The sequence below is a fragment of the Manis pentadactyla genome, chromosome 1 (genome assembly GCF_030020395.1).
Source record: "Manis pentadactyla isolate mManPen7 chromosome 1, mManPen7.hap1, whole genome shotgun sequence".
Lineage (NCBI taxonomy): Eukaryota > Metazoa > Chordata > Mammalia > Pholidota > Manidae > Manis > Manis pentadactyla.
In genome coordinates, this window is record NC_080019.1 from 200,671,204 (window position 1) to 200,691,807 (window position 20,604).

The window sequence follows — 20,604 nt, forward strand, 5'->3', positions numbered from 1 at the left end:
GTATAGTGTGGGGGGGGTATAGGGAGGGCTGTACAACACAGAGAAGACAAGTAGTGATTTTACAGCATCTTACTATGTTGATGGACAGTGACTGTGAACGGGGATGTGGGGGGGACTTGGTGAAGGGGGGAGCCTAGTAAACATAATGTCCTTCATGTAATTGTAGATTAATGATACCAAAATAAAATTAAAAAAAATATGCATTTAAGATTCCTCCATGACTCGACAGCTCATTTCTTTTTCAGTGCTAAATAATATTCTATCATCTAGATGGACCAAAGTTTCTCAAAGACATCTTAGTTTCTTCCAATGTTTGGCAATTATGAGTAAGGCTGCCATAAATATCTGGGTGCAGGTGTTTGTATGTACATTAGTTTTCAGCTCATACTCACGTGAGCTCAAGGAGCATGATTGCTGGATTGTATGATAAGAATATGGTCAGCTTAAGAAACTGCCAAACTGTCTTCCAAAGTGGCCGTACCATTCTGCATTCCCGCCGGGAATGGGTGAGAGGTCCTGTTGTTCCACATCCTCACCAGCATGTGGTGCCGTCGGTGCTTTGGATTTTGCCTGTTCTAATGGGCAGGTAGTGCTGTTGCATTGCTGTTTTAATTTGCAACTCCCAAATGACATACGATGTCGAACATGTTTTCATATGCATGAGTTAGGAAGTATTCCCCCTGCCCCTATCTTCTGGAAGAGATTATAGAGAATTAGAATAACATCATAATGTCTTCCTTAAATGTTTGGTAGAATTTACCAGTGAACTCATCTGGATCTGGAACTTTCTATATTGGAAGGTTATTAATTATTAATGTAGTTTCTTTAAAAGATTTAGGACTCTTCAGATTTTTTCTTGTGTGAGTTTTGGCAGATTGTGTCTTTCATGGAATTGGTCCATTTCATCTGGGTCACCAGTTTTGTGGGCTTAGAATTGTTCATACTATTACTTCATTATCCTTTTAAAATATATGGGATCTGTAGTGTTGTCTTCTTTTTCATTTCTAATATTAGTAATTTGTGTCTTTTCTCTTTTTTTCTTGATTATCCTGACTAGAGGCTTACTGACTTTATTGATCTTTTCAAATAATCAGCTTTTGGTTATATAATTAATTAATTTTTTAAGATAATTAAGTGTATTATTTAATTTCCACATATTCTGGCATCTTCCACCTATTTATGCTATTTATTTCTACTAGAAATAACACACTTCTAAATAACACATGAGTCAAACAAAAAATCCCAAGAGAAATTTACAAATACTTTTAACTAAGTGAAAATGAAAATACAATCAAAATGTGTGGGATGCAGTAGTTAGAGGGAAATGTGTAGCACTGAATGCATATATTTGAAAAGAAGAAACCTAATATTATCTAGGCTTCCATCTTAGGAACTAGAAAAAGAAGAGCAAATTAAATGCAAAGAAAGCAGAAGAAAGAAATAATAAAAACTTGAGTAGAAGTCATTGAAAACAGGAAAACAATAGAGAAAAATCACTTTGTATGAAATTTCTTTGAAATTTGTTAAGGTGTGTTTTATTACCTAGAATGTGGCATATCTTGGTGAATGTTCCATGTGAGCTTTAGAAAAAATGTATATCCTGCTACTGCTGGATGAAGTAGTCTATAGACATCAGTTACATCCAGTTGATGGTGCTGTTGAATTCAACTGTTTACTGATTTTCTGACTGCTGGATCTGCCCATTTCTGTGAGAGGGGTGTTGATGTCTCCAAATTGAATAGTGGGTTCATCTGTTTCTCCTTGTAGTTCTATTGGTTTTGCCTCATGTATTTTGACCCTCTCTTGTTATGCATGAAGGATTTTTACCTCTTCTTGTAGGACTGACTGTTTATCGCTGTGTAATGACCCTCTTTGTCCCTGATAATTTTCCTTGCTCTGAAGTCTGCTGTATCTGAAATTAATATAGTTTCTGATCAAACGCCAGTAAAGTAGGCTCTGTTGAAATAGTTTCTTTTAAGAACAGGCCTCGTTAAGAACAGAATGCTCTGGCCTATTTCAGAGTGGTTACTTCCTCTCTCCCTTCCAGAAGAATCAGGGAGCTTTTCTCTTGTATTCACTGTGAGGATCTGGCAGAGCTTCAGAAGGTAGAGCTCACAAAGGTGTGGAACCCCATGGCTGGGACCCCCTGGAGGTTTTAATCTCATATTTGTCCACACTGAACCTCCAGCAGTTTATTGATTATAGTTCACGTTTTTCCTCTTCTCCTACTAATTCCTAAATAGGTGGTTTTCTGCTTTGGTAAGTTGTGATTCTCTGTATTCACCTTTGTGTGTCTCCAGTTTTGGGGGCATCTGGTTGCCCTGTGACCTCGCTTCTGATGGATCCCAGAGCTGTTGCTGAATTTCTAGTTTGTTCAGTTTTTACTTGTTAAGATGCGGTAGTGACTTCCAAGCTCCTTACATGCTGGACTAGAAACTGGAAGCTTTTTTTTCTTTTAATCATATTAGCATTAGACTACATTTCCCGGCCTCCCTTGCACCTCGGTATGGCCAATGGCATGCGAGTAGAGGAGATGTGTGCCAGAGTGGCTGGCCCCTTCCTCTCCCCTCCTTCCTGTGGGTTGCAAGGCTGAGCAATGCTGGTGAATTGGCTTCCACCATGTGAAGGAGGACATCATTCTGGAGAATAGCGGAGCAGCAAAGTGGAAGGGACCTGGGTCCCTGGTGACCACATGGAGCAGAGCTGCTTTCCAAACAGGACCATTCACCTCTGGACTGTTACAGGAGAGAAATAAAGTTCTATCTTGTTTGACCCAGAGTATTTTGAGGTCTCTTTATCAAGGTGGTTTAGCCTGTACCATAACTCATCCAGACCCAAACCTTTAGCAAGCCTAGCGTTCCCTAACTAGAGACTGCTGGCAGTAAAGAGGCCCACTCCAGGCTTGGATGCTGCCTGTCTGTGTGATGCTGGGCAGCTCACCTCACTAACCTCTCTGGGCACCTCTACGGTCTAACTCACTTCAGCAACTTGCCTCCAGTGAGATGAGGGGTACACAGCTGTGATGATGGGCCATCGTTTATTAGGCAGTGGGAAGAGATTTTTATTAGGGAAAGCTCAGTGTAGCTGTAATCCAGAAGAACCCTCTCTGCCTGCTGTCTGCAGATGCCAAGTGGCCTGTCTAGAGGCACCTTAGGAGTGCCCCTTCCAGTCCTTCTTATATTTTTAATGAACATACAGAGAAGTTGACATTTTTTGAGGGGAGCCCTCAGGTCTATAAATTTAACACAGGTGTAGATTCCTGTGGCCACCCCCATGAATCAGGATGCAGAGCAGTGGGGCTCTTTTGCTGGGCAGGGAGCCCTGGGGGTGTTCATCTGGGTTACGTAGTCATAAGTAGCTGCGCTGGAGGACCAGGGCCTGGTGGGCTCAGGCTGGGCTGAGAGGGGCAAGCTGGGGGCGCCCCCCTCTGCTCAGAGCAGCCTCCTTGGTGCCCGGCTCTGCCCACTGCCCCTGAGGAGTCCTGGGGACCTGCTCAAACAAGCCTGGCTCATCTAACAGGACCAGGGGTGGGATGAACCGCCTATTTTGTTCCATTTACAGAGGAACCACCTGGAAACTGGGCTTTGCCTGTGTTACCCTTGGGAGCCTGCAGTGGCTCCCTGGTGCCTCCCTCACCTGTCCCACTGCTAAGTGTCTGAGGCCAGACTGGACATAAGGCACTGCCTCTGCCCCAGGCTCCCCCTGGGCGGGGTACCTGCTGCTCCCAGGCTCCCCCTGGGCAGCCCTCGATCCCCCCTCCCCCAAGGGCCCCCTTCCTGTGTCCGCATAGCTCTGGTTGCAGCCTCCCAGTCCTGCAGCCACCTCTTCATGGCTCCCCGCTCGCCCACCCCCTCCACGAGGGATGCCTGGGGTCCTCCAGTGGCCCCCACTGCCTGTGGGACCACATCCCGGATCCTCGTCCACCCTGGAGCCCCCCACCTGCCCTTGCTTCCTCCGGGCACCTGCCCTCACCCCTGCTGTTCCCGCTGTGGTGACTGGGCTCTCATAACACTATTTTACCTCCATTTAGCACTGATTTCACTCACATTGAAGTATTTTGCCAACATATCTTTCTTTTCAACAAGATCTTATGGTAGGTGAGACCAGGCCTCTTGTCTTACTCCTTCCTGTGACCCCCATGAGCCCCCGTACCTACTGTATGCTCAGGAAAGAGGGGATCCAGGTAATGTATGAAAGGGGGGCCCTTGCTGCCACCACACTTTAGCTCTCGTCGTTACCTCACCTGAATGCCCTTCCCTCTTCTTTCTACCGATGTAAATCCTGTCTCTCTTCTAGAGCTAGTTCAAGGCCAGGCCCCACCAGGAAGCCTGCAGTGACACTCACTCCCCCCGTGAAGTTCCCCCAGCCCTGCTCTGTCTTTGCACCACACCAGCTGTGGCCTGGAGGTCGGGCCAGTGTCCCTGCAGCAGGCATGCTGGGGGGAGGAAGGGTACAGTATTGGGGGGGAGGAGAGCCTGGGAGCCCAGGGAAGGGGTCCTGGGTTGGGTGGGAGAGTGGGCACCTCTGCTCCAACGGCAGGGGAGGCTGCAGCAGGTACAGGCTGATCCAGCACCCCTGGGCTGGAATGTGGTCTCTGGTAGCAGGATACAGGGGCTGTGGGAGAATCGGAGGAACCCAAGGAAGGGATGGCTGCCAGGCTCTGTATTGGGAGGCTCTGGGGTTGGGCCTAGTGTCAGAAGGAGCCCAGGCCTCCAGGTTCCGAGGATGCGACAGTGGCCAGGCCGATCTGGAGGCTGGTGTGGTGGTGCCCAGAGGCTGGGCCAGCGACCTCAGCATGTGAGGAGGGAGTTGGTGAGCCCTGGAGCTGGGCCTGCTGGTGTGGAAGGCTCTCTCCGCAAGAGCTCACAGCTGGCCAAAGCTTGGTGCAGGGCATCCAGGGTGGCTGCGGGTCCAGATCCCCCCTCTGGAAGGAAAGGGTGGGCGGGTCAGTGTGCTCACTGCCCCACAGAGCCACTCTCCCACCTCCCTGGCACCCTCCCCAGCCCTGCCAGCTCCCTCCCCATCTTGTCCCTCAGGGAAGGGGGCTTCTAGTGCATAACCTCTGACCCCCTCCTTGATGCCAGGGTCCATTCTGGGCACTGAACATACCTGGTGCCTGCCCAGCGTGCCTGGTGAGGCCTGTGAGCAGAGCCTCCTCACCAGCTGGTTACCCCAACAGCCCATGAGGCCCTTTCAGGCGGCAGCTAGGCCTGGCTCAGCTTGATTTCACTGGGCATGGGTGAAATCCTACTGCTCTGAATTTTGTCCAAACAAGAGGAGCAATGCTGTGTAGTGCTTAAGGGAGAGACCCAAGGCCACAGGTGCGCTGGCAGCTGACCTCTCTGTGCCTCAGTCTCTGCAGCTGTGGAGTGGGTATAGCAGCGCTTTCTTCAGCAGGCTGCTGTAAGGACTCGAGGGGTTAAACACACTCGAGGCGCCTCTCCAGAGCCTGGCCCATGGTCAGCCCTGTGAGTGAACCGATGAGAGGGAGCCCACCCGGCCCCCGGGGTTCGCCCACATTGGCTTCTGGTTGGTGTCTGCTCCCCTGCTCTTGTTGAACGGCATTTCTGACTTTCTGCAGCCTGCTCCTGCCTATACCCTTAGCAGGTGGTCAGGGCAGGAGTAACAGTGGCGTTTGGCAGATAGACACTTAGGATAGAGAGTGCCAGGTTGGAACACCCTCCAGCCATGTTCAGGCTTCCAAAGATGGGGGAGCCCTCTTACCATGTGCAGGGTCCCTGCAAGTGTTCAGCGTGCTCAGCAAAATCTTCCCCAGGGCTCTTTTCGATATGTTCTTAAAAAGAAATGGAGACAGGGCTGGACCGCACTGTGGAGGCCGTGCCACATCGAGCAGGTGGGACTGGGTGGCTCCGAGCTTCCGTATGGCTCTCTGGCGGCAGATAGAGTCTCCCTCCCTGTCATCCCTTCCTGGCCCCCTACCCCAAGGCTGGCCATGCTGCCCAATGGGCTTCTCAGAGACTCTTGGTGGGTAAATGGAGCACTGTGCAGGATCCATTCCTTCAGAGATCAGGTATTTATGGATTGCCATCTACATGCCAAAGCAGGAACTTGGGAAATAATCATGACTAAGAGAGCATTTTTGTGCATTAGCTCATTTAATCCTTGCAATAACCTGTTATGTTCATTTTAACCAATGAGAAAAAGCAGTGTTAAGAAAGAATGAGAAATTTGCCCAAAGCCACCCAGCTCAGAGGTGGAAGAACCAGTGTTTACCCCCAGGTTGCATGGCCCAGAGCTGTGCTGGGAACCACTGCTTTCACTGCTTGCTGGCCCTGGGCTGCCATTCAGCCATCCTCCTAGGCTGGGGTCTTGATAGCTCTGTATCCTAGGCAGCCTGGTGTGCAGGTAAGAGCCTACTTCAAAGCCTGGGTGACTTGAGTTCAAATTTTACTTCCACGTTTCAGTGACTGGCAATCCTGGCTAAGTTAACTGTTTCTTAAAAACTTTTTTTTTTTAATCATTTGCCAGTGCTATTTAGGAACACAATTGATTTCTGTGTTCTGCTATTTTATCAGCCACGTTGCCAAGGAATTACAATTTGCTTCTGGATTCTCTTGGGTATTCTGTGTAGATGAGTATGATATATAATTACTGATAGCTTTGTTTCTTATCTTTATCCATTTTCTTGTCTTACTGCATTGGCTAGAACCTCTAGTTGGCATACAAGCAGTGATGAAAGGCATGCTTGTCTTAATTCTGATTGTAGAAAGATTCTAACATTTTACCAGTAAGTGTGGGATTTGTGAGAGGTAGTTAGCTTCCTTTTCCTAATCTGGAAAAGGAAGGTCTTTACTGTTCTTGGTTTGCTGAGGGGTTTTAAAACAAAGGAGACAGTGACTGACTTTTCTGCCTCTTTTGAGGTGAATATAGGGTTTTTCTCCTTAAATCTGTTATGTGGTATATTATGATAATATTTTTTTATCTTGAATCATCTTGAATTCCTGGGATAAATCCAGCTTGCTCATGTTACATTTATTTAAACACTGCTGGATTTGGTTTGCTAATATCTTATTTAATATGTTTGCACCCATGTTTAAATGTGACGTTAGCTTATAATTTTCCTTTCTTGTATTTAGCTTCCTCTGGCCTTGAGATCAAAGTTATGTTAGCTTTATAAAATGAATTAGAGAGCCTTCCCTTCCTTCTGATTAGCTTCCCTGGGCCTCCATCTCTGCATCTGGAAAGTGGAGATAGCACTTACCCATGGTGGGAAGGCTTGGAGCCAGGTACCGACACAGGCGGGGGCCCCCTCCCAGAAACCCCTCCCCCCGCCGTGGGTGCCAGTGGGCCTACCAGGTCCTGGAGCCTCTGTAGGAGCTGCAGCACGTCCACCAGCTTCTCCTCCAGCAGGGACAGCCGCACCCGCTCGGTTTCCACCATCTGCAGCTCCAGCCTCAGCTGCTCCTCTTCCACCTTCGGCTGCAGCTCCACCTGCAGGGAACAGCTGGGGTTTGGCTCCCACCTGTCGCTTTGTGCCCTGTAGCTGTGGCCCATCCCCAGGCAGGGTCAATGGCCTGCCTTGACCTTTTCACAGAGGTCATCTCATCTGCCCCCACCCCCAGCCTGCCAAATAAAACCACTGCTGAACTCCTGGCCTAAGGTCACACAGTGAGTTGGGCTAGTATAAGAATATGCGTATGTTGTTTTCTAGTTGAGGACTCCATTCTCCTTTTCCTTCTCTATCCATCTGCTTTCTTTTTAACTTTTCTTTTTGGTTACAAGCAACAAAAACCCATCTGACTGGTTTAGACAGAAAGGGAATTCACTGGCAGGCTAATGGGCTGTTCCTAGGGTGGATTGGCAGCCAGAAAACCTCGGGAATGGGGCAGCAGTGGGGTTGAGACAGCAAGAATGTCCCAGGCCTCTTGTCCCGGGGCCACAGCCCAGAAGAGCTCTCCAGCCGTTCCCACCTCTCTCAAGAGGAGTGGGGCCCAGCTGGCCCTGCCTGCATCGCTGGCCCACCCATGGCAGATGCCAGGAAGTCACAAAATGTCACATAGCCACCTGCCTCCAGAAGCGGGGGATGCAAGGAGTAAGGTGACCCCCACTCTTGATGCCAACGGAGAGAAAGAGAAGCAGCTGGAGGGGTGGTACCCTTGGGCACTCTGGGTGTACTCAGGGCTTTGCACAGGAGAGAGGAGGCCTGGTGCCTCTGCCCAGGGGACTGGAAGATGTGCTTGGGGACACAACCATGTGCCTCAGTAACTATCTAATTCTATAATTCTCCTAATCCCCCATTTTCTTTTCACTTATTTAGACAAGGGATGGTCCAAGACCCTTTCGAACTACATTAGACCACAGATATGCCAAAAACAGAATGGATATATAAATAGGAGACTATCTTACGTCAAGACCAGTTTGAAAAGTGTGATCCCTGTGGAATAGAGAAATTGCTATGGAGTAGAGAGAAAAGGGAAGTATGTTGAGTGGTCTTATTGAAATGGAGACACCACCTGTTGGTGTTGGCCCACTTCCCTTCGCCTGCCGCTAACTCACTAACTTTCCTTGGGATAAGCGTCCTTCCTCCACTTCATCTGACTGGTGAGTCCCTAAACCCTGCCTGCCTACCACAGGGATTGGCTCAGGGACAGGCACATGAATGAGGCTGGGCCAATTGGAGTTCTTCCCTTAGATTTAATGTACCAGACTCTTATTGTCTCTCTGGAGTTTCTTAGTTGGGCTGCTCAGAGCCTAGGGCTCTCTATAGTCCTGCCTTTTTGTTTACTACATGGAGTAAGCCCCTCAAAGTAGTGGAAAGTGAGGCCGACACCCAGAGAAATGCAGAACAGATGGGCAGAGACAATCTAGTCTGCATCCCTGGATCCAGCTGTGCCTGAAGCTCATCTTCTCAGTTCTTTTGAAACTGTTCTTCCCAGCTCCATATTCTAATAAATCCTAGTTGTGCACTCAAGCTAATTTGAGATGGATCCTTTAACTTGCAACCAAAATAGTCTTCATGAAATCTAAGTAAAAGGAAATCACGTCTCCTCTCTGCTTCTTAGGTTAGTCATCTGTGAATGGGGCATAGGACTTGGCTGAGATCCCTCAGGGTCCTTGCAACTGTGAGAGACTCTAGCATTGGTCCAGACCTTGACCTCTGGGGCTCAGCTGACCTCCTCCTCAGGTGTCCCTGGGGTTGTCCTGCTGCAGCCCAGGGTCCCCAGCTGCTCCACCAGCATGGCCACCCAGGCCTCCAGCTCCCCCGGGGCATGGGCGTGGTCAGCGCTGCCAAAGCTGCCGACGTAAGTCTTGAGCTGCTTGGTCATCTGGTTGTCACACCTGCAGCAAAAGGGAGCACCAGTGCTGCAGGGCTGCTTTCCAGAGTGTGCTATAACCTCAGCAAGTGCAGGTTGCTACTGAGTCCATCTCCTCCTGAAAGCTAGGCCAGGCCAGGGCACCCCTCTGCCCAGCACCCTCCCCTGGCTTTCCACCTCACTCAGAGGAAAAGCCAGAGGACTTACCCAGTCCACCCATGGTCTCTGACCTCCCTCCCACCCATCTTTGCTAACTGCTCCCACTGCACTTGCCCCCTACCACCTCTCCAGTATACCTCAGGGCCTTTGCACTTGCTGGTCCCTCTTTCTGAAATGCTCTTCCTTCATTTCCTTTAGGTTCCTGCTCAAATAGCACATTCCCAGAGAGGCCTTCCTGGCACCTCCCTCTGCCCCTCCCCTGCTCCATCTCTTCCTCACTCTGGTCACCACTCACTAGAACAGAGGCTCTGGGAGAGGAGGGCTGCTGTCTGTTTATTGCTGATTTCTCAGTGCCTCGAAATTTGCCTGGCACATAGTGGGTGCTTAATAAGTGCTGTTGTTGACCTAAAGGGTTGGTGAGAACCATAATCCCAGACCATCAACAGCACTTTACGATACAATAGTGCAAGACAACGCTGCCCCTTAGTGGTGTACCTACAGCAATCAGGCATTTTTAAAGCCTCGATTGCAAATCCTGACCACACTGCTGTCAGACAAACGTTCCTGTCCCATCTTAGAGACAAGAAGATTGAGGCTCAGAGAAGTCAGGCAACCTGTCTGAGGTGCCCCAGACATCAGGGTCTGTCTTTGTTCCCTTCTAGGGTGGTGTGGGGAGTAAGAGATCCAACTGAGAGATCAGAAAGCACCAGTCCTGGGCCAGGCTGGAGGAGATGCTGTAAATGGTGTTGGTTGTAGGGAGCAAGGGATCAGGAAAGGGTGTGACATGTCCTGGAGCCACACTAGAGCCTTGGGGAATGTCTTGGGACAGTGGCCAAGGGGTAAGAGAAAGCCACCACGAAGTGTGCCCTTGCTGAGCATCCATTACAGTCTCACGCGTGCTGGGGGTGGTCTTATCACCTCCCTCCAACAGGTGAGGGGACAGTGTGTGGGAGGTGACCAAGTCTGGATTTGACTCAGGCCAGTCAGCCTCAAAAGTTCAAGCTCTGTCACTGTATGAAGGGACTCTGGGCTCCTGGGACTGCGTGTGAGAACTCCCAGCCCCCAGCGGGCCGATCCCAGATGACGTACCCACTTGCGCAGCTGGAGAGGTAAGCCAGCAGGGTCTTGACCTCGGCTGGTAGCCTCTGTGCCTCCCGCCACTTCTCATCATCCTCCTCATCAGAGGCGGCCTGGCCCTCCACTGAGCGGAATAGTTGCTCATCTGCTGCAGAAGAGAACGGGATGTAGGATTTGGGATAGAGGCAGGGGAACAGGCAGCCTTTCCCAGAGGGGTGTGGGTGGCCATCTCCGCCTCCTTCAGACCAACGACCTCCACCCTACCTGCCCCTGCAAGGGGAGGCACCTGAGGCTGGTGCGGCCCCCTTCCACATGCTGGCCAGGAGGGAAGCTGGTCAATCAGAGCCCCTCCCTGGGATTTTACACAGGGATCTGGGAGACAGGAGCCCCACCCTTTCCTTCTCCACTTACTAAGATGACACAACAAGCTAGGGCCTGTCTATATACGGGGCTCTCAGATGTGTCTTATTTCCATCTTAGGACATGGAAGTCGCAGCCTGGGAGCCTTGGGGCTGGGGCTCTGCAGGGCGCTGGTGCCAAGCTCAACAGGTTTTTAACTCTCAGGGAACTGCAGGCCTCTAACATCTGGGGGGATGTGGATGATGGGTGTCACACGTGAGACCCCATGTGACCCCACCATGGCTGGGCCTTGTTGCACTCTGGCCTGAGGGAGCGTCAGAAACCCCAGGCTCTGTCGTGGATGCCTGCTCTCTGGCTGCCCGTCATCAGGCCCCATCTCTGAGGTGTGGGCAGCCCTGACTCTCTCTGGGAGGCTGTCCCCTCCCTGTCCACTCCACCCCAGCCCGGGGGACATACAAATCCTGGCTGGCTAGTCAGAGCACAGACCGCCTGGCTATCTGACTGGTTCAGGCAGGGAGGGGGACCCAGCATTAGCCAAGGGGAGGCAGACCAAACTCTGACGCACATTTCCAGGGAAGAGAAATGTCTCGGTTCCTCCAGCCTAGAAGTTGCGGGGTGAGCTAGGAGCTACTGGGGTCATCTTGTCAGTATGAGGGAATCGCCTTCTGAAAATGAGTGCAAGCAGAGGACGGCAGGGGTGAGGATCTGCTGACGCCTCAAATGCCTGAAGCCCACTCCAGCTTTTCAATGCAATATTTGAGCCGGCAAGTTCCCTTTAATCAGAGCCCGTTTGGGCTGACCGGCCTGATGCTTGCAGACAGACAGTGTCCTGAGGAAGCTGTGTGATCTGCCCCCAGCCCTGCGGGATCACATGCAGCAGATGTGGGGTGGGTCTCGGCATGTGTATTTTTAAAAGACTCCTGTGTGATCCTGGCCACCAGGCAGGTTTAGAAACCCCTGACTCAGGTGTCCTGACTTTGGACAACCATCTCTCCTCCAGCCTGACTCTGCCCCAGCAGAGTGGGCTCTCGACCTTCTGTTCTGTCCCAGTGAAGTGTCCCAGGCTAAATAGAACCAGTGCTGAGGTGGCTGATCCATGAGTTCTTGATTGTGTGAACGTATTTCCAATATTGACAATTTGTTTATCATTCTGGGAGCTGCTTATCATTCTGGGAGCTTCCTGAAGCTGGCTGTGTGTGTGTGGTGTCATTATCGTTATAGTCATGAACATCGTCTTGTGCCTGAGTCCAGGGCAAGCAAGGGGCTCTGAGGGGGTCTGGGAGAGCCTGGGCTACTCTCTCTGCCAGCTTTTCCCTCCTTTCCAACTGATGGCTTTACACCCACCAGGCCAAGGTTCTTAAGACAATGGGCCTCCTGAGGTCTTCTTGAGGGGTGACCATCCAGCCCTTGCATACATACCTCTGATGATGGGGTGCTTACTCCATCCTAGCTCCCTGGGTACCCAGCCCACCCTTGCATGGGACTGGCGGGACAGAGATGTCCCCCACACCCAGCTGGAACCTGCCTCCCTGGAACCTGCCCTCCCGCATGGGTGTCTATGCTCTGAGGCCTAGGGAAGGGGCCCCTGTGGACTTGGGAAGCCAGCCTCAGCAGGTAGTGGGAGTGGAGTCTGTTTGGACAATGGATGGCGGTATCAGTGCAGACAGGACCCTGGAGCAGGTCTGGGGCACAGCCTGGTAGATCGTGAGCCTGGCAGCAAGCCTGAGTACGCAGGGACAAACCTTCGTCCAGCGTTCTGCTCCCGGAGCTGCTGTCTGACTGCCAGGTGCCCTCTGAAGCGGGGTCTGGGCCCCAGGTCCCACTGTGCTCAGGTTCACTACTCTTGGCATCTGGCTCTGGGCTGGCTCGTAGTAAGGCTGGGAGCTGGTTGCCCTCTGACCTGTGGGCAGGGGAGAAAGCACAGGTGTCAAGAAGGCAGAGGGGGCTTGGCCAACTTCCTGCAGGAGCATGTGGGATACGGGCTCACCCTCTTCCACTCCTTACTGTGCACAGGTCAGTTGTCTATGATGTGTCTGAAGGAGACCTGGATTGTCCCTGTGGGTGACCCTGCCAGCTCCCTACTCAGTGGCCAGCTTGGCAGAGTCAGACTTCCATGATGGATATGCACTCTTCCAGCCTCCCTTGCAGGTAAGGCTCAGGTTTGTAACTCAATTTTAGCTAATGGAACTAAAGGCAACATCTGGGGAGCCTCTGGAATGGGTTTTTGTCCCTTATGAGAAAAAGGGTCAGCAAAGGAAATGCCCTTCCTTCTTGCCTTTGAACAATGTCTTGTGGATATAATGTTTGAAGCTGTGGCAGCCATTGTGTGACCATGAGGAAATGACGGAGTCATAGGGTAGCTGAGCAAGAGTCCTGATACCTCTCAGCTGCTGACTAACTAGTCCCAGCTGGTGACTAACTAGTCCACCTCTGGATGACTTCTTTTGGGTGAGAATTTTAAAAATCTTAATTGTTTTGGTTACTTTTAATTGCATATTCTATTCCTTGCCCTTGAAAGCCTGTAAGTGAAGTGTCTCTCTTCTTTGTGCTTTGGAAAACCTACTTCCCTCAGATCAATCGTCTTGATATTCCAAGGTCTTCAGTTTTTGAATATTCATTTCCCATGTCCCAGCACAGGAAAAAAAATCTGTGATAACATGAAAATCTTTTCTAGTGAGCTGGCCTTAGGAAATGGGTCCTCACCCCTCCACTTGCACCAACACCTGTCCTTCTCTCACCTCTTCAGCATCTGCTATGACTCAATCTCTCCCAGACCGTCAGACATAACAACCCAGTACAAATGGCCTGCCAAGTGAAACTGCCCATCTTGGGAAAGGGGAAGTTTTGTGACGCTGGTGGAAGGCATGCTGGGGAGCTGTGTCAGCCGGGCAAAACCACTGATGGTGGGGGTGGCAGGGTTGGACCAGTTTACAGCTGAAGAGGAGAAGACCAACAGGATTAGGAAGGACCAGGTGTGCCCAGAGGGACCTGGAGGTCTGGGAAAAGCCCTGGGAAAAACTAATCAAGGTCTCAAATATTTTTGGAAAGAGACCCTCCTTATGATTAAGCTGCAAACATTAAAAAAAAAGAACATAAAGTGAAGGGTGCACCGTTGTGTTCCCACCGTTTTGCTGGAAAAATCATTCCAAAAGGAATAATCAACCCGGCATCACTCTGTGTCTGAGTTCAGGCACTGTACTTCAGGAATGAAGATCCCTTAAAAAAAATGAATGAAAAACAGCGAATAGAACTGCCTTGTGACCCAGCAAATCCACTCCTGGGCATACATCCAAAGCAGTTGAAAGCAGGGACTCAAGCAGGTGTTGGCACAGCCATGCTCACAGCGATATTATTCATAAAAACCACAAGGTAGAAACAACCTGAGTGTCCGTCAGCAGACGAGGAGACAAGCACAGTGTGGTCTCTCCATACAGTGAAATATCATTCAGGCTTAACAAGGAAGGACATTCTGACACAGGCTACAACGTGGATGAACCTTGAGGACATTGTGCTCAGTGCAATAAGCCAGTCACAAAAAGACAAATACTGTGTGATTCCACTTACATGAGGCCCCTAGAGGAGAGAAATCCATAGAGACATTAAGTGGCCAGAGTTAACCCTAAGCTTTTGTGTTTTACGAGCCAGTAACTCTGACTGATAAAGTCCTGGATTTAAGCTGGGGTCCCCCTGTACAAGCCCAGAGTGGGGATGTAGTTTGTTAGCAGTCAGTGTGAAAACCCCCCAGGTGGGGATTCTTGTTTAAACACAAAATTATGTGACTAGAGCTTAGGTCATATCAGTTGAGGTCTAACTGGGGAGGTGACAGTCCCTCTCTACTCCAAAGTCTCAGACCACAGCCTGAAGAAAAGAAGACACAGGAGTACAGGATCACTGTTTCTAAGACTCAAGGGTGGAGGCCAGTAGCTTTTATATGGCCCCAGAGGGTGGTGCCTGACCAGGATGAGGAGGAAGCAAAGATGAGAATTGGAGAGTCATGAGGAGGCAGTTTAACTCACTGTGCAGAATCATTTGCTGACCAAGAAAGGAGTGGGCCGCCTTGTGAGGCAGTGAGCTTCCTTGCAGAGGAAGTATGTAAGCAGGTAAGGGACTTCAAATGGGTGGAATTTTGAATAGAGTTGGAGGTGGAATGAGACAATATCTAAGCCTTTCCACTCTGATGGGCAGCTTCCTTCTCCCCCCTCAAGTATTTGGAGGCTTCAACAAGCCGAATGAGGTGAGGAGACAGCCCTGATTTAGAAGTCTCCTGGCATAGGCGAGCTTGGGCACACGGATCTCTCTGCTGCCCACATTCCACAGCCACCTGGACCTTAGAACCCTGCCCCAAGCACACCTTCCTGCATTAACACCACCACCATTGAAAAGTTTCCCTTGCAACAGCCCCGTGGGGTAGGGGATGTCAGTACCCACTTTTGGCAGATGAGGAAACTGAAGCAGAGTTAGAGCCACCCGCTCAAGCCGCACAGCCCAGAACTGGAGGTACTGGGATTTCCACTCAGGCCATGGCTGCAGGCAGGCTGACGGCAAGCTTGGAAGGCAAGCTCCGGAATGACCCAGCCCAGCTGCTGTTCCCATGAGGTGACTACAGGTCACATGCTATGAAGTCTGGAAGAGGAAGCCACCGAGATCAGCGTTTGGAGGGTGGGACAGAGGAGGACACACTTTGGAATTTTCCAGGAAATAAGATGTGGCTGCAGAGAAGCGGCTTCCCCAGGGAGAAGCGGTGGGCCATTCCTGCCTAGCGATTGGTACCGGACAGATTCCATCGCGCCCGCCCTTCCCGCTCCATCAGTCTGCAGGACCATTCACGCAGTCACACAAACGTGCTGCCGTATCAAACACCAGACTAACATAACCCTCCCCACTCCCCACTGCATGGCTTCCCCCAGCCGCCCCTTTCTCTGTCGACTTGACAGCAAAACTTGAAGGAATCGCCTGTACTCCTGGTGTCGCTTGTCACCTGTCACAGCGGAGCTGCTCCCGGTGCTCATTCCCCGGTGTGGGCAGCAAGCTCCCTTGCTGGTACACTTTCTTCCCACGGCTTCCAGACGCTGGCTCATTCCTCCCTGGCACACGCCTCCTTGTCGATATTGTTAGTCCCCACTTCCGCCTGACCCCTGAGCACACGCCCTTGGACTCCTCCGCCTAGGGACCCCTTCTCTGCTTTTCCATCCACTCACCCTGTGAAGGGCCTTAGCCAGTGCTGTGGCTTCCAGTCTGGGGGCTTCCAAACTGAACTCCAGCCCTGCCACTCAGAGCCGGTTTCCTAGCGAGCTCCCCCGATGAACTACGGCCTTGGCCCCTCCGCCCGGATGGCCCGCAGGCATCTGCCACCGTCCTTGTCTTCCGCCATCTGTGACTCCCGCTTCCCCTCAGTGAAAAGTGCCATCTCTGCTTGGCCATGCAAAGAGTGGCCTGTGAGTGTGACCACCTGGAGGTCATCTGTGAAGGCTCAGAGTTTGACCCATCGCTCAGTTCCCACCCCAGAGCCCAGCCCAGGGGTGCTGCAGGAGGTGGCTCAGCAAAAGGCTGTTGAATAGATGCTATTTTGTGACACCTCCCATGCCTGGGTCTGTGCAGGTGGGGACAGAAGGTGGGAGGGAGGAGGAGGGGAGAAGGGGCACAGCCCCAGCCCTCAGTGGACCTTGGGGTGGAGACAGGGCAAGAGGCAGGGAGCCCAGAGAGAGTCCTCACCCTTCAGGGACATGAACCACTGGACTCAGGGCCGGACAGGGAGGGTGCTGGGTCTGCAGAGCAGGGACAGTGGCCTGGAGGAGGCAGGACTTGGGGTTGGACAGAGTGAGAGGCTTGGGTGGAGGGAGAAGAGCACATATCAGGAATGTTTGGGACAGAAGGGCAGCAGGGCCATGCAGAGCAGTCACAGAGCCAGTGGGGAAAGGCTGAACAGCCCTGACTGGGCACCCCAACTCTGGGCTGGGCCTTACGTGTGCTCTTTTGGGTACTGCTCATCCCCTGGACTGATGAGGCTGATACATTTCAGAGGAGGAAAAGGTTAAGTCGCAGAGGTGGCTGGGGGCCATAGCATGGACCTGGGGTTCAGCAAAACAAAGTCCTCATGTCCCACTCCAGGCCTGGCGAAGCCCCACCCTTGTTTCGCTTATAGATGGTGGAAGCCAGTGAAGGTTGGCATCTGTGAGGTTGAATCATATGGAATTGCTGAACTTAACTGCTTTTGACTTGCAAAAGGAGTTTAAAATGGCTCAGTTTAACAGGATGTGTTCATATATAAGTTTCTTGATTAGCTGCAAACCTGTCACTTCCGTAGTGGGTATCCTGGTTTGTGAAAGGTTTCATTAGAATTTTCTGGGACTAGAAATCTGATTGCTCTTGGCACTGGGCCTGGAGCACATGGCCCAGTGGTTCAAGGTTTCCCATAAGAATGGGTTCCCTGGGGTTGGATCTTGGGAGGAAATGGGGACAGAGCAGAGGGTCACCTATGGCCTTGCTGGGTGGGCTGCGTTCTGTGACTCCTCCTGACCTGCAGGTCCAGCTTCCTTGAAACTGCAGCCCGAAGGTCACAGAGCTGACCCTGCAACCTGTTACATCTCTCTCTCCTCCGACTCTCAGGCTGTCAGCACTTGCTATCATGGCCACTTTCTGGAAAACAGATCTGACCCTGCTTCAAAGCTTTCTGTCACTTCCCATGGCCAGCAGAGAAGTCCAGACCCCTGAGGTTCCAGGCCCTCCACAGGGGACTTTCTGCAGTTACAAAGCAAATATCCTGAGGAAGAAAGAGGAGGGCCCCACGGGTCCCCCTGCTCCCTTCCCATCCCCTGTTCCGCCCTTCCAGGTCCCACTGTTCTCTGGCTACCAAAGGGAGCAGAAGTCAGCTGTGGCCCTGTCTCTCTTTCCTTCAGTGTCTCTCTATGGCCAATGGAAAGCGTGCCATTTCCTTAGCACAACATTGAGGATCCTGATCTGCTCCAGCTCCCCCCCCAACCCACTGCCTCCTCCTGGACCCAGCGCAGCGCCCTCAGGGCCCGGGCTTGTGATAACCACACCCGACACCCATGTGCCTTACCGTGTGGCAGACACCATTCTGAGTGTGTTTATGCAAACTCATCTGCTCTTCCCTGAAACCCGAGAAGGACTGATTCGTGTTACCCTCATTTTCCCAACAAGGAATAGGGGCTCAGAGCAGAGTAACTTGCTCAGGTCCATGCAGCCGGCTGCCTGCAGTGCGCGCTCCTACAGCAGCTCGTTCTGGCGGGCAGTCCTGCCGGTCCTTCGCCTCTGCCCCACGCACTGCCACCTCCTCTCAGCACCCACCTCTCACCTGGACTCCCAGAGCCATCCGCTCCCATGTGGCCTGTTAGGATGCGCCTCCTCACCAGACTGGGTTTCATTCAGGGCATTCAGCTCAGGCACAGAGTGACCTAGTAAAGGTTTGTTGAGGGAATGAATGAATGAAGCGATTGGCAGCAGTGTAGGTGAGGAAGAGGAAGGGTAGGTAGGTCAGGCCTTGGACAAACCCAGAGCCTGGGCGAGTATCCCAGCTTCTGCTCCTGGACTGTTCCAGAAAGGACAGTGAAGCGACCACTCGATTTGAAGCCTATCTCCATCCCTTCCCAGGTCCAATCAGCTTTTTTCTGTGGCTCGGGGCTCATCTCCCTGCCCACTCACAGAGAGGTGGACCCCCGTAGTGAGAGGGCGATGCGATGGGACTTACCCAAACTGTACACAGTTTTGGTCACTGGTTTACTGATACAGATTTGCTTTAGTAGGAAATATTATCACCTATAGTGAAAAGCCAGTATCGTGCTATAAATAGAAAGTAAGCAGAAAAATACATAAATGGTGAGAACAAAGTTAGGCAATTGCAGCTATGTCTGGTTTCCTGTCTGCCTTCAAACCCAAGGCTGCTCTCTCTCCCTTAAAAAGGGAGGTTTGCGCTGTTGGGAGGAGGTGGAGATAGACAGGTTCCCGACCAGGACTTGAGATAAGCAGGTCTGAAAAGGCATGCTGAGGGCCCAGCCAGTGACCACCGCCTCTATTCCCTGCTGCGCCTCGGGGAGGTGGGGCTTATGCGCCTGCCTAGCCTCCTGTCACTCATCAGGCGCTGGTGGAGCACCTCCTTCTTAGCCCCAGGTGGTTCTGGGCAAAGGCGGGCCCTCATGGCTGCCCACTGTCCCCTCACCCCCGCACTACAGACAGACCAGACCGGCCGGAGTCCTCGTGTGCCGTTGGGTGTTCCCTGCAGCTGGCCACATCTGCACGCTGCCCGGAGCCTGGGGTGAACCTATGATGTCTTCCTCCTGCTGGATGCCGATGGCCACAGTTGGCCGCCAGCCCAGCAGCTTACACAACTGACGAGGGCCAGATGTTGCTCTTCCTTCCTTCAGTCCTGGCAGCTCTTGGCTACTGGCTCAAGGTCTCCAACGGAAAGACCCATCATCGGTTTGGTGATGCTACCAAATCTGGGTTCTACCCCCCAGGGCTGTGGCTTTGTGGGGTGACCCTCCACAGCTTCCAGTGCCCCCCTGAGCCTCCATTTCTTCCCCCACCCAGGCATCAGTACACACCGGTAAGCCCTGGGTTCTGTGAAGATGAAAAACAGCCTGGTGCTTCTAAACATGCAGAGCTCTGGCCTCCATGAGTATTTGAGGGGATTTGAGGTGGCACTCAGATGAACAGAGGTGTGTGTGTATGTGTGTGTGTGTGTGTGTTTTAAACAGCTAAGCATTTATTTTAATGTATACTAAACACATTAATGAGCACATAAAACAATTTTAGTTTTACTTTTATGAGTTATATCACTCCCTTTTTGATACCTTTATTTAAGTAAGAAGAATGAGATGATTTAAGGGAAAATACTAAATAATAACACAGGTGCTATGCAGATCTTGCAAAAAATGACACGGTTCCCAGCAGAATGTCTAAAGTTTGGCAAATGTTGAGACAGCAGTGCCCCATAAGCCTGGGCACTGGTAGAGCCATGTTCTGGCCTCACCCCTCAGCCACTCATTCTGTACCCCCAGCAGATGACCGCAACTCTAACACACCAACACCCTCTTTTTATGGGTTATTTTGGAATGTCCCTGTGCCATCCCAAAATGAGCTGGATCAATAATACACCCTATCTTCACATAGACTTTGAAAAGTTAATGTGATGTGGTAACAGTGACTCAGAGGAGAAAGAAATTTTATAATACATATTTCAATATGTAAATACTCAGACATAATGAAATTTTTAGATGCTTAAACCTGCTTATAGTGGCTAACTTTGAATTTAAGAGAGGTAAGGTAACATCCCATAGCATGCTGTTGATAATCTTTCCTTATCCTTGACATTTTGAAATAGGGACTAAGAAAATAGATTCCAATGGGTGGAAGGATGGATGGATGGATGGATGGATGGATTGGTAGCTATGCAAATGCACTGGGGCACAGTGGACACAAGAAGTCTTCATCAGCTGGTTAAGCACAGTATTGTCACCATCTGTGCAGTGGTTCTGAAATGATGAGCAACTCCTGGAAAATTCCAAATAACACAAAATGTAACCTGCCATCCACTCACATTGCATTCTTGGAAAATTCTTTGTATATAACAGCTATGCAAAAATGTTAGGTTTATATGTAAAGCAGAGTGAGATTCTGATCTCAGATAATTGCACTCAAAGCGAGTTTTCCACAGAACAAATGTCCAGCAGGACATCTGGAAGTCGGGTGGGGTACAGGGCCATCCTGGGTCATA

At 51.1% G+C, this 20,604-nt stretch overlaps 1 protein-coding gene across 3 annotated transcripts in view; it reads right to left on the reverse strand.

Moving 5' to 3' along the window:
* Positions 1-3,851: 3,851 nt before the first annotated feature.
* The window catches only part of EFCC1 (EF-hand and coiled-coil domain containing 1), a 35,861-nt gene continuing 19,108 nt past the window's right edge, over positions 3,852-20,604 (reverse strand). Inside the window, exons 3-8 of one of the 3 annotated variants that reach the window (XM_036911525.2) lie at positions 12,614-12,771; positions 10,524-10,659; positions 9,135-9,300; positions 7,315-7,452; positions 5,725-5,794; positions 3,852-4,924 (exon numbers count right to left, since the gene is read on the reverse strand). In XM_036911525.2, coding sequence (XP_036767420.2) covers positions 4,791-4,924; positions 5,725-5,794; positions 7,315-7,452; positions 9,135-9,300; positions 10,524-10,659; positions 12,614-12,771 — 802 coding nt within the window. In that variant the 3' untranslated portion in view covers positions 3,852-4,790. The remainder of the gene's footprint in view (positions 4,925-5,724; positions 5,795-7,314; positions 7,453-9,134; positions 9,301-10,523; positions 10,660-12,613; positions 12,772-20,604) is intronic. The other 2 variants (XM_036911524.2, XM_036911522.2) reach the window with 2 other exon arrangements.